This window comes from Filicampus tigris, chromosome 7 (assembly GCF_054856515.1).
Source record: "Filicampus tigris isolate MCC_2025a chromosome 7, RoL_Ftig_1.0, whole genome shotgun sequence".
Lineage (NCBI taxonomy): Eukaryota > Metazoa > Chordata > Actinopteri > Syngnathiformes > Syngnathidae > Filicampus > Filicampus tigris.
The window spans coordinates 12,130,430-12,144,245 of record NC_141223.1 but is presented as its reverse complement, the minus strand read 5'-3'; the positions used below and the strand labels follow the sequence as shown (position 1 = coordinate 12,144,245).

The window sequence follows — 13,816 nt, the reverse complement described above, 5'->3', positions numbered from 1 at the left end:
TAATGGAGTGTGTGATGCAAGATAATTTTTGCACAAAACCAAATCACTTTTCTCTGGAGAAGATTGAAAATGTGTTTTTGTTTGTTTAAATGTCGTAAAACTAACAATAATTCTTAGTTTCAGGCTTCAGCTCAGACGTCCGCCAAGTCTTAAACTTGTCGCCTGTGAAATTAATAAGTCGATTTCTGTATATAAGGAGACAAAATGTCAAAAGTTCCACTGCAGAAATAAAAAAGATAAAAAAAAACCCTGATCGGATTAGAGTTGAAATGGATATATGTTTACGGTAATTGGATTTTCCATGTTAAATGGTGAGCAAGGAAATAACTACTGACTGTGAATCCATATAGTCATTTTTCTATCATAAAAGATATCAATGTTGCAGTGATACAAACCACCAACCCTTGGCCCACGTGAACGTAGCCTCCGTGGAGGACGTAGAAATAACTTTTTCAGCATTTCCGACAGATACTGCAATGCTAACTTTAGTAAGTGTGCTAAGTGCTTTTGGAATGCACTCTCTATGGACTCTCCCTCCTGGCAGACAACTATTACAATGTCATTTATTTTCCGCGCCGATATAACCTTGTCCCGCTCCGTTCATTCATTCAACACAGAGCAAGGAAACACACACACATACATTAGGCCTTATCCCTCAGGGGGGATACACCAACCATCTAACACACACACACGCGCACACACACCTCCCCACTCTCTTAACATCCTGCCTGAAGAAGTCATGTAATGGAATAAAGACGTTTAAAGAGGACTGGAAAACACTGAGAATAATAACTGAGTTGTGATGAGCCGTGCTGCTGTTTTTTTTTTTTTTTTATATCATCAGCTACTGCAGCAAATATCCGCCGTTTATTTGTGCGATATGTTCTTGTTTACTTACTTGCCCAGCGCAAAGCACTCCAGTCTGACTGTGACACCTCTGGCAGCCAGCACAGAGGTGGGGAAGTGCACCTCAATTTTGGGCTCGTATTCACCCATGACACCTGGAAAAGGTTAAGGAAGAGAAAGCGTGGTTAAGGAATATAAATTCTTGGGAGTAATAATTGATAACAACATGTCATGGAATGCCCACGTCAGACACATAAGAGCAAACATCTCCAAAAGTCTCTAAATCAGGAATAAAGCAAAGATATTCCTAGATCATGATGCTCTCAAAACATTATATTGTTCCTTCGTACTCCCATATCTCACCTATTGTGTTGAGGTATACGGAAACAATTATCAATGTTCCATACATCCTTTATTTATATTGCAAAAACGAGCTGTAAGAATTACACATAAGGCTCAATTTTTAGCACACACCAATAGTCTGTTTATTTAATCAAAATTACTGAAGACTCATGACCTTGTGAAATATTATACCTTATTAATCTTATTTAAAGCCTTTAGTAAATCGCTACCAATCAATATAAAACTTTTTTTTTTTTCGACTTGGAGAGAGCACTTATGGCATGCGAGGCTTTGGAAATTTTGTACTACCAAAGTTTCGTACTATCAGGAAGAGTTTTTGTGTGTCTGTATGTGGGGTAAAACTGTGGAACAGTTTGGACCTACACCACAAGCAAAAGCCAAAGCATCCATAACTTTAAAGTGTCTTACAAAGGTATGGTCTGGACACAGTTCAAGGAGGCCGGGGCTTAGCATTAACTGCTCAGTCACTGGCTCTTTCTTACCATTGTTGGTATGTGCTTGTTGTAGCTTAGCATGTTGGTATATATTATTTCTATTATCATTGTTGTTATGTAATTATTGTTGAAATATACTATATTTTTAAATTATGCAAACCATCATTTTGATAGGGATTATATGTAATGTATTGTACATCATTTTTTCTAATGTGTTATCTATATTCGTAGGACTTGTATAGGTGTAACCTCATCATTAGGGAAGTGAAAGTCAGATTGTATAGTTTGTAATGTAAATGTGAGATGGGGGTGGGATTTAATACGTTTTCTTCTTCCCACTCCTTTTTTGAGCAGCATGTGTAGAACGGCTGCAAATGGTAACCTTTTGTCTTAGTGACTTCTTGTTTTTTGTTTTGTTTATGAACTTCTTTTGTTGGCTTGCTCAAAAACAAACAAAAAACAAAAAATAAATAAGATATTGGCCATTTTCTGAATCACTCTCTATCCACTATATAGCGCCCTTTATAGTGAATTTGCCATTTTATAGTGCTGTTTGAATGTGTCGGGACTCGGGAGTATAGACCAGGGGTTGGCAACCCGCGGCTCTTTTATCCTTATTTGTGGACCTGCGTGGCTTGGGAAGATACATTATAAGTGCCCGATTGAAGTGGATGTTATTTATCTAAAAAATGTGCATCATGTCTTCTTATTAACTCAAAGTTTTTGGTCACTTTCATATGTGGTCCTAGATTGGATACCTCAGAAATTTTTTTTTTTGCAATGTGACCGCAATCTGAACCTCCAGGTCGCATACATCCGACATTGACGTCAGGAGCCCAAAATGCGCTCCGTGCCGGGCGGAGGGATCAGTGCTGACAGCGAGTCTGCAGCTGTTTTGAGTAACAGTATTGATTTTATATTTGACTTTAATTTATGCCGACTTGAAACATAAAGAATAAAGTTGACATTTATGGTGATAGTAGTAATTCAGGCACGGCTTGATCGGCTCATTTTTTACGCGCGGTTATGTGACGTCGTCTTGACGTCTCCATGTGACTAGACGTCTCCATGTGATGTGACGTCTCCATGAAATGAGATCGAAAAAGCCTCACCTCATCATTTCCCCAAATACTGTATTTCTACCTCTGACCGAATTGCTCCACTGTTGAAATGCCCTGACACGCTGCACCACATTTACTTTCGTAAACACAACGTCGGGAGTGACGTCGACGTCTCTTCTTCTGAAGAAAATGACTTCTCAGCCATGATTTGATGACGCTGCATATGCGCAAAGGTTCAGGAGCAGAAGTCCCATTCACCAGGTCAAATAAATATTCAGGCAGTTATTTTGCAAAATTTTCCTTGTTCAGTGAAATATTGCTCTTTTTTCCACTGTGTTTTTAAATTCCAGCATTTTTGTTTGCTAACTGGATAATTTAAGTTCACCTTTTGAATTATGGAAGAGAACTTCAGCTCTTTTTTTGTAAGAGTTCAAAATGTGTTCATTTAATCTTCATTTGACATTTTTCCTCTCAGTGTTTTCTTTTCCGTGGAAACTGGGTCGAAATGGCTTTTTGAGTGGTTGCCGACCACTCAGCTTCAGAAAACAGGTCAGCCATGATTGGTCGTTACTTGAGCCTTGAGCAGTTGTGATATCATTTTCAGGCGACAGAAGTGACAAAATGGCTGCGCCCGCAGATGGCTAAAAACGTGTGGATTATCTCTTATTCCACAAAAACAATATTTATCAAATTGCTTTGTTTCAATTAGTGCGCTTGCATAGGACATATTCTTGAAAAAAATATGTTTGGGTTGACCTCTCTTTAACACTGCAAATTGGATGGCTAAAAACGTGTGGATTATCTCTTATTCCACAAACACAATATTTATCAGAATGCTTTGTTTCAATTAGTGGGCTTGCATAGAACATATTCTTGAAAATAATATGTTTGGGTTGACCTCTCTTTAACACTCCAAATTGCCACTTTAAGACACCTGGGAACTGTTTTAAAATGTGGGAAAAAAAATCACTTTATGCCTACATTAAATTAAACCGCTATTGTGTTTATTTATAGTGTCTACAACAATTATTCCATAAAGCAGATTCTTGATGTTACATTACATCAGTATCTGAAAAGATATGCTGCACACGTCCACATTAAGTGCACCATCTGCCTTATCTTTCAACCATCCACTTCTAATTTCCACACTTTATTAAACGTGGGTGGCGACACCCTCCTAACATAAAAGAGAATAACTGTGTTTCCTCGCTATCTCCACAACGTCCTTTTGTGCCTGGTGTATTGTTTTAAGAAGGTTAATAGTCCTCGGCACATGGTCTCTCTTTTTTTTCGCAGAGGTAGCACATTAACGCCGGGCTGAGTTAGCCTTGTTAAATGGTAGCCAAGGAACACGCCATTATAACATGATGTATTAACACAAGGCGCGAATGTGGGCCGGGATAACCAATCTGCCCGACAATCCGCATTGCCATGCGATAAGGTGCTATCAGTCCAGCTAAGTGGCGACATGACTAATGGCATGCCTCCTCAGCTTCCTTTTTGTTTATTTGTTTTGCGCTTAAGGCGACCATTAATATCCATTGACGATCATGTCTCGGCATATGGCTACCAGCTAATAATAACAACAATTATTTTGTTGGCCCGTTTTTATACAGTAAACCCCTATTTGCGGCTCCCTTGTCACAAGTTAATTTTAATTTTTTTTTCTTTGCTCAACTATTTGCATATTTGTCCATTTGCTTTTCCGAGCAATGCAGCCGAATGTGACTACAGTGGACCATCGGACAGAAAAAATTACATTTGGCGACTCTGAGCACCACACATTTACCGATGAACACAATGGAAAAACTATGACTCTCTATCAGGTTAAAGGTTCAACATACAATATGCTGCACTGTTTTATTGGGTATTGAACCACAAAAACATGTCGAGATTGTCAAGAAGAGGATTCCACAAAGAAAACCGGGTGATACTTCAGGACAGAGTGTGTAATTTATGAGAGGCTGTTGGCAATAATTGATCGCCCCTTTCCCTGACTGTTGATTCAATTCTGACTTCAAATGTTAAACCGTATTAAAATCAGTGGCCAACTGCCAGGGAGGTTGTTAGCAGAAATTCCGCTTTTCATTGAAAATAATTAACTAACTCGTACCAGATGTGTCACAATGCTTAAGTGCGCATTTGGCTTTTCTTTCATAAAATTAGGATTTCAATGGAAAATTTTAGTTTTCTAAAGTTGGAGTTTAACTTTTTCTTGGATTTTTTAAAAATTTTTTTTAGTTTTTTAAGGTGGTACCATTGAAAATACAACAGGGACCAACAACAGCAACTTCAGGTTGAATAATTCAGAATGTTTTCAGGGAACAATATGGCACTATATATCCTCATTACCATCATGCTAAATGCTAAATAGCAGCTTCTTAGACTCCAGACTGAACAGTCTACCCTGAGCTTTAACGACATTAGTGAACATGTCGATAATAGATGGTTCACAACTACGTTGACTTTTTATAAGGGATGTAGGATGCCACTTTTTTCAGACCAATATCAGTATGAGATTCACTCTTTGAGTACTCACCGATACTAAGTACCAATACCTCGAGTAGTTTTGATATATAAAATTTAATTTAACACAATGACAAAAATAATGCGTCAAACTGCTGCAGTATAGAGCAACTAAATTGTTTGCCTTAAGTATCGGTTGCTGGTAGCAGCAGCCTCTACGAGTACCTGACACTTTAAAATAAGGCTGGTATGCTCAATACCGAAACCTGGTATCGGTACTTGCCCATCCCTACTTTTAGTATTAGTAGATAACCAGTGCACCGAATGACACCCGGTGTTTTTTATGCACCATGGTAAAATCACCCATTTCATTGTGCCTATTCATGGCTTCAAAGTAATAAGTAATGAATTGCAATGTTTCATTCCTTGCCTCTGCCTTGCCTCTTATTAAAAATCACATAAATTCAACCTCCAAGCCTAAGCATTCATTGAATATGAAAGAAACAATGCGAGAAGCAATGTCTGTGGCTAGAACATTACGAGCCGTGATTGCGGCGGTACTTGTGTCTGTGGTCAGATTAAACAAGGTCGAATGCTTTCATCTCCTCTGTTGCTTTGTTCTACTCTGAAGTGAATCTATCTATCTATCTATACATCTATACATCTATCCATCCAGACACGACAGTGTCTAACAACTACTGTAAATGCCCAAGTAAGATGTAATAAGAATAATTTTATGCAGAGGATAAAGAATATACACCCGTGAGTATTGTTTTGTCTGTATTGATAGCATAAAAGTTAAGCCAATGTAAGTTAGCTTTTTTCCTCACTGTGCCATATTATCAAAATGTTTTTTTTCCTTCTTCTATATAATATAAGAGTTAAGTCCGTGCAGGTATAGGACGTGTTGTAAAGATAAGGTCTGTCGACACACCCTGCTGGATGCGGGATGCGAGCTGACGATCAATGGCGTCCAGCAGGCCGTAATGGAGCCCAGATGCTTGTTTTGATTAAGAGCCTTGGTTACAGCTGACAACCGTGAGCACGCACGCACGCATGCACACACACAGACACACACACAGTAGCTTCGGAGCGTAGACTGTGTAATCACTTTTAGCCAGACACAGATTGCACCATGCGATTGGTCGCCACCCGTGACCGGCGCTCCAACATTTGGGCCCGTCTGTCGTGAGGTGTGCCAATGCAATTTTCACCATTTTAAAAGTGGAAAGCGCAATATGGCAGCAGGCTGCATAAGGCCACCAAGGGGATGGGGGGAGGGGTGGGGAGTGTGATTTGTGGTGGGGGTGTGCCTTTGGCATTATGGATTTTCATTTGGAAACCTTGACTATGTCATGTTTGCTGCCGCAAGAAGACGGCACATTCGCTTACTGGCTGAAATGTTACGTCAGTGGTTCTCAAACCGGGGGTAAACTGTAACTTGAGGCTTTGTAAAATAATTCATAATAAATTATTATGTTGTGAATGAAGTGAATATGATTATAGAGGTCCCTCTTGTAAAAGAGATCTTTAATCACAGTGATCTTTTTTTCCTAGCTTAATGAAGGTTAAATAAATAAATTCTGTAAACAAATTCATATCGGGACTGGCACGCCAACGAAACAAGCTTAGCTTAGCTTGGGACCATTTAAAAACTGATATAAATGCAACATATCCCAAACATCATAAAACTTACTATAGTATTCCTTAATTACCTTCTCAATCTCCTCCGGAGAGTGAAGCAATTCCTGTGTACGTGGATCTCTTATTTTGTTAATACTATTAATACCTTGCTGTTTTCTTGTGCGTCTCGATAATAATATGGTGGCTCTCGGGCCTATTTCATAATAACTCTGTTTAACAAATTTACTCTCTTTTTTTCCACTTCTGCCAATTTTATGTTCAGTTTGCTCTTTAGGCCCTTTATCTCCTCGTAAATAGTAAAGTCCTTTGAATCATAATTTTGTTTTTCTAGCAACCTTAATTTTCCAATGTATTTCCTGTATAATTCTAATTTATTCTTTTTTATCCAAGCGGCCTCTGCAATTAGTTTTCCTCTAACAACCACCTTCATGGCATCCCACAGTATCGTTGGGTCCACCTCACCATTGTCATTTTCTGTCACATGTGTGTCAATGTCTTTTCTAATCGCTAACTTCCTCTGTTCAGTATTGGATAAGCGAGTGTTCAATCTCCATACTGTATTTTGCTTCCTCTTGTGCAGATCTATTTTCAAAGTCAATGGATTGTGGTCTGATACTACTGCCGTACCGATATTACACTCCTTAACAAGGTGGCAGTCGCCCACATTCATGAAAAAAGAATCTATCCTTTATGAGCAGCTAAAAAATGAGTATATTCCCTCTCTAATGGGTACATATGTCTCCACACATCCATCAGTCCCATCTCTTCCAGTGACATATTAATATAGCGCGACACATTTTTCTTATTTCTGTTTAGACTTGTAGTATCACTTCTACGGCACAAAGTTACATTTATATCTCCCCCGCAAATCACTGCCCCTTCTGATTCCACTGCAATGATCAAATAGACATTTAAAAAAAATAAAATACTTGTCACTTTCAGGGGGTGTATATACAGTACATTAACCAATGTGATTAATTCATTTGCTACCCTCCCCTTCACTATGACAAACCGTCCCTCTTTATCTTTGATTTCCTTTTCACATTCAAAATGGATTGAGTTCGCCATCAAAATTATTACTCCTCTCTTGTATGTGCTATAGAATAAGTTCTTGGAGCCAAATTTTCAGAGTTTTTCTAATTGGGATAAATGAGTCTCTTACAACATTATAATTTGTGCTTTTTCTTTTTTCAGTTTTGTCATAACATTCCCTCTCTTTGCTGGCGTACTCAAGCCATTTACATTTAGCGATATTATCTTGATACTGGTATCCAATATTGACTTTTTGTTTAATCCTCAAATGTGCTCCCCAACTGGAATGAACTATATAACAATGCAAACATAACAACACCTGAAAAGAAAAATTCAAAAACATAATCTGGGGGTGGGTCAAACCCTGGGGCTCTCTCCCAAATATCCCAGTGCCCCTAACACTACATGGAGAGGGAGTCCTCTGAGATGAAGGCCTCTCCCTACACTGTACTGTGCATTAGGTCTAAACATCCCCTTCCTAGACCTAGACCCAATTATTCTCTCTCCCCGAGTCGGTCGCATTTGCCTGAAACTATTAAATTCACAATTTAACATTCAGTTACATAACATACCAAGAGTAAACAAATATGAAATGGACCTCTCGAGTCATTCCTTTCATCTTCTCTGTTATTAGCATCAGAAATGAACAACTTACCTGACTTGTGATTTTCCCACCCTTGTACCTCCAATACAATGTCCAACGAGTTTTATTTCCTTCTGAATCGTTGTAGCTTGTCCTTCATTCGCTGCGCAGCCTCCGCTCCTTCTTTCCCACCATCGGTTCGCCGCCACTCCGTTCCCTCCGCTCCCTCCGCTCCCATCCTCTAATGGTTCCAAAGCCGCATCCAAAATGTTGCTCCTTCGCGTTGTCTGTGTTCGTCCATCTTAGTCCGGGTTCGCCGTATCGTATCCTCTTCTTTCCAAGTCTCACGCCGCCTCTTTAGCGTCCTTGTACGTTTTCACGCCGTCCGGCCAGTGTATCCGTGTTTTGGCGAGCGGGGTCTGGAATCGAATTCCTTCCTGTTTCAATCTTCTCTTGATATTCGCAAAAGTCTTTTGTTTCTGAAGGACTACGGACGCATAATCATGGTCAAAGAAGACTTGTTTATTTCCTATTTTCACCGCCTTTTTTTTCTTTGCCCCATACTTTTTGCAAGATCGTTTCTTTGATGTCATAAGTGAGAAAGTTGGCGACTATAGTTAGTGGAGTCGCCCCCGGGCCAGGCTTTTTCTTGAGTGCTCGATGACAGCGCTGGATATGTAGTTCCATGTCCTCAGGCAACTCGACTGAAATTTTGAGCAGCTGCGCCACATAGGGATGTAACGGTACGCTAAATCACGTTTCGGTTTGGTTCGTTTTATGGGAAACTTCGGTTCTGTATATTTTCGGTACAAAAAAAAAAGATTTTTTTTTTTTTAATATTCTTATTTTGAAAAGCTGCCAAGTAAACTGTACTTTTTTCGAAAAAACTAAAAGCGAACCATTCAGATGATATTCTAAGGAATTACGCCAGAATAATGAATGCATCGTACGGCAAGCTAGTGGAGCAGCGGAGAAAGAAGAGCGCGAGCAGTTGTACTTGGATTAATAAAAACGTGATAATTAAACTACGTCTGACGGCATGTTCCTGGAAGACGAGACAATATGATAAATCTCACTATTTAAGTTTGACGCTTTTGCTCCCTCGTCTAAGAAACATTCACAGTCGGATGATGCCATGCATGTTAGACGTGCTACCTGCCGCCCATCTCATGTAGCAATGTCGGCACACAACTTTCGGACTCAACCACGTACCTTTCCCCATCAACGATTTTAACAGGTTGTTCCCAAACAGGAGACCGCAGTGTATGGGGGACCTTCGAGCTGTGGCTCTTTTCTGGCTCTCTCTTTTGTGCCGCTACCCTCCTCTCCCGCATGCAACAGTCAATAGCGCCTGTGCGTAGGCTCGCGCTAATAAGTGGACCGAACCGAACATGCCATACCGAAACGTATTAATACACCCACGTGCACCGTTACACCCTGCGGCGCCAGGTTGACGTAACCAATGTGCATCGCTTGGCCCCTAGATGGGGTGCTATTGAAGAGCCACAAGCCGAGGCAGATGATTTCCCTCAATACCAGTTTCACCAAAGCTGCTCAGGAAGTCTTACAGATCGCTATCTGTTCACAGCGCAAATGGAGCCGACTTGTCAGCTACAATACCGAATGCGACAAGAATGTCATACAGTATATCCTGCCGGCAGGATGCCAATATAACTTGCTTGCTACTTAAATTAATAGTGCTTAAAAACAACAAGAATGCTAACACAGAGGTAGCAAACCTCCACCAAGGCTTTACATTTCAGTGACGGTACTCAACTCAACTGTACTTAAATTATAGAGTACTTTAAACACAACTACAGCTACATGCAAAGTGCTGAACATAAAGTAAAAATCAGACATATGAAAAGAAGGACAGATCAGACATATGAAAAGAAGGACAGATGGAAGAACTTAAAAACAGTAAACACAACACGCAATAAGGTAAACTGTAAGATGTGAATTTGATTTCATGTTTTTTTTTTTTCATTGTTTTTTTTTACCATGGTTTGCTATTACCATATGAACACATCACACTCATCCTGCACATTCTGCACTGGCTTTCCATACACATCCGCATCCAATACAAAATCCTCCTTCACGTTCATCACTGTCTGCACGGTGAAGCCCCCGCCTACCTCACTGAGCTCCTCCACCCACACACCTCAGCTAGGACCCGGTCAGGCCAATTGCACCGTCTGCACCCGCCCAGGACTTGGCTCAAGACCATGGGTGACAAGTCTTGAGCCTCCCCCTCTGTGGAATGCCCTCCCTGACTACCTCGGGGCCCCACAGATGGTGGATGCTTTGAAAGACTTACCTTTCTTTTTAAAAAAGCTTTTCCTGGCTGATTTCATGTAATTCTAATTATTAACTCTTATATTGATTACACCCATTATTTTATCTATGATTTGATTGTATTGCTTTTATTGTTACCTGGTCTGTGCACTTTGAGATTTGTTGCCTAAATGTAAAGTGCATTATAAATTAAATGTAATATTCATCCATCCATCCATTAACCAAAGCGCTTATTCTCTGATCGCAGCTGTCTTCGGGCAGTAGGCAGGGGACACCCTGAATTGGTTGCCATAATATTATTATTATTATTATTACTACAGTTTCCGACCATAGGATAAGGATTTCTGTAGTGGACATTTATTTTTAAGACATTTATTTAGTTCAACATGGATCAGATACAATAATAAGGAAAGGAACATAAGCAGCAGAATTTCTTAAAGGGGGGAAATCAACCCAAATACATTTTTTTCAAGAATATGTTCCCAGCAGGCCCACTAGTTGAAACACGACATTCTGATTAATATTGCATTTGTGGAATATGAGTTAAGCAGCAAAATCCACCCTTTTTTAGCCATCTCAGGGGGCGGCCATTTTGTTACTTCTGTCAACTGAAAATGACATCACAACTGCTCAGGGCCCAGATAACGACTAATCATGGCTCTGCTTCAGAAAACAGGTCAGCCGTGATTGGTCGTTACCTGAGCATTGAGCAGTTGTGATGTCATTTTCAGTCAACAGATGTGACAAAATGGGCGCCCCTAACAATGGCTAAAAATGGGTGCATTAACTCTTATTCCACAAACGCAATATTATCAGAATGCTTTGTTTCAACGAGTAGGCTTGCATAGAACATATTCTTGAAAAAAATATGTTTGAGTTGACTTCCACTTTATATGCAATGTTTAATTAATGCTGTTTTTCACATAAAAATATTTTTAATTTGATTATGTCATATGTACTATTTCTTTCTTTATTTTTTTTTTTCATTTATTTAATGTGGTCATCCTTTTTCATTCATTGTTTAGTATCAATACTATTTTGAATATATAATATACAGTATCATGTATTTTTGTTTACATATATTTATTTTTATATATTTATATGCCCAGTTTAATATTTGCTTTTTATACGGCATTTATTTCTGTTATAATATAGTGTACTTATATTTATTCATTCGTAATAATGTCCTTGCAAGACTGCCTGCCCACCATAAAAAAAACAAAAATCAAATTTGCAATATATCAGAAACTGCTGTAGCCTATAATCAATAAAAATGGAACCCTAACTTAATTGGTGGAGGTAAACATTCTTTCCATTCAAATGAATGCACTTGTCCTTAGTATAAACAAACGATCCAAACAGAGCCGTCAACGGAGGACAGATAAAGACGATAAAAGGTCTCACCATCTGTTCTGAGCGTGAGCGGCGTGGGCGGGCTGAGCACACGGGCATTGGTGGCCGTGTTTTTGAGCAGGCAAATGTAGCTGCCCACGTCTGACGGCTGCACCTTGGACACATAAAGGTTGCCTGTCGTCTGCGAGATGAAGCGGCGGCTGTCCTCGGCCACGAAGGACGGGAACTCGTTGAACACCCAACTGTAGATGATCTCTGCCAGAAGGGCCACAAATATTAGAAACAACACTAACGCCAAACCTTTATTTGGCTGGGACAATGCAGTCAAACACAGATACAGTACAAGTTTGCAGCTGATGTGATGCATGTAGAGGTTATAGCTAATACTAATTTTCAACTCCGGTCCCCAGTTGGGCTCTTTCACAACACTGCAGTACAGTATATTTCATATTCTGCTTCTCTTTAAAAAATAAATAAATAAAAAAAATAAAATTAAAAAAAATCCCTGACTTTATAACAGGGATGGGCAATTTAAATGCTGGAGGGGGGCACAATTATGCTCATGCTATGTTGCCGCTACAAGTAACACTTGTGACTGTGTTATGCCTCTTTAGTGTGTTATTTTGTACAGACAATGTGTAATATAGTTATTGTGTTGTTGTTTATAATGCAAGGTTCCTAGTTGAATGCTTTTTAATGCAATTTAAAACAAATTTAATGACCACGTCCTATTGCATACACACAGTACATGCACACACACACAAAGGTGTGTGGTGGAGGAATGGTGACTGTTTTTAAAAACAATCGTAACGTAAACAGTGTATATTCGCCACATCGTTCACCAGCTTTGAGGGCACTTTCTTTGAAGTTGCCAGTGTCACGGCTGTGCTGTTTTCTGAATCTGATTGGTCGTTGTGAGCAGTTGTGCTGTCATTTTCAGTCGAAAGAAGACAAAATGGCCGCTCCCAGAGAAGGCTAAAAACGAGTGCATTTTGCTACTTAACTTATATTCCACAAACGCAAAATTAATCAGAATGCCGTGTTTCAACTAGTGGGCCTGCTGGGAACATATTCTTAAAAAATATATGTTTGAGTTGATGACTTCCGCTTTAAAGCCAAATATCCCAAACCTTTTGGGAGTAGTTTGCACAGGTTTGTGTACCCATGAGTGTTTTGTTGCTTTGATGTTTTACATTGGTTCAAAATGTTACTTAAAAAAACTGCCTGTATAGTGAATTCATTGAATTTTAGTATTAATTAAGACCGTAATCAAATGCCCGTAAATAGACTTAAAGAGCGAAAGAACAGGGCAGCTGAGCAACTAATACTTACAGAAGGCCTTAATTACCTCTTTACGTGGCAAAGGACGTATTTACTCCTTATTTTACAGTCTGTATCAGCATTACGTTGTTCAGTAAATGACTAAAAGTAAATGTCCCGTCACAGATAAAGCTGCAGACGACACTGTTAGAGCTGTTCCAAAAGAAAAAAAATGTGAAGGAACAGCAGTTCCAAATGATGTTTTAAATTTTTTAACGGACAGTTTAACACATGAATGTGTGTGGGATAAGAGCAGAATCAAGTAGAATAGAAAAACGAATCCATAAAATACTAATGAAACAATAAAAAATACAATGAAATTAAAATACTAATGAAACAATAAAAACAAAAATAAAATTGAATAAAAATAGAAAAGGTGAATAATAAAGATATTCAATTAAAAATGAAAAGACATTCAA

The 13,816-nt window shown here is 39.1% G+C and overlaps 1 protein-coding gene across 2 annotated transcripts in view; it reads right to left on the bottom strand.

Moving 5' to 3' along the window:
* cntn5 (contactin 5) overlaps positions 1 to 13,816 on the bottom strand; it is a 149,439-nt gene that overhangs the window by 55,094 nt on the left and 80,529 nt on the right. For both annotated transcript variants that reach the window (XM_086035500.1, XM_086035499.1), the window contains exons 7-8: positions 12,129 to 12,332; positions 899 to 1,001 (exon numbers count right to left, since the gene is read on the bottom strand). In XM_086035500.1, the coding sequence (XP_085891626.1) occupies positions 899 to 1,001; positions 12,129 to 12,332 (307 nt within the window). The remainder of the gene's footprint in view (positions 1 to 898; positions 1,002 to 12,128; positions 12,333 to 13,816) is intronic.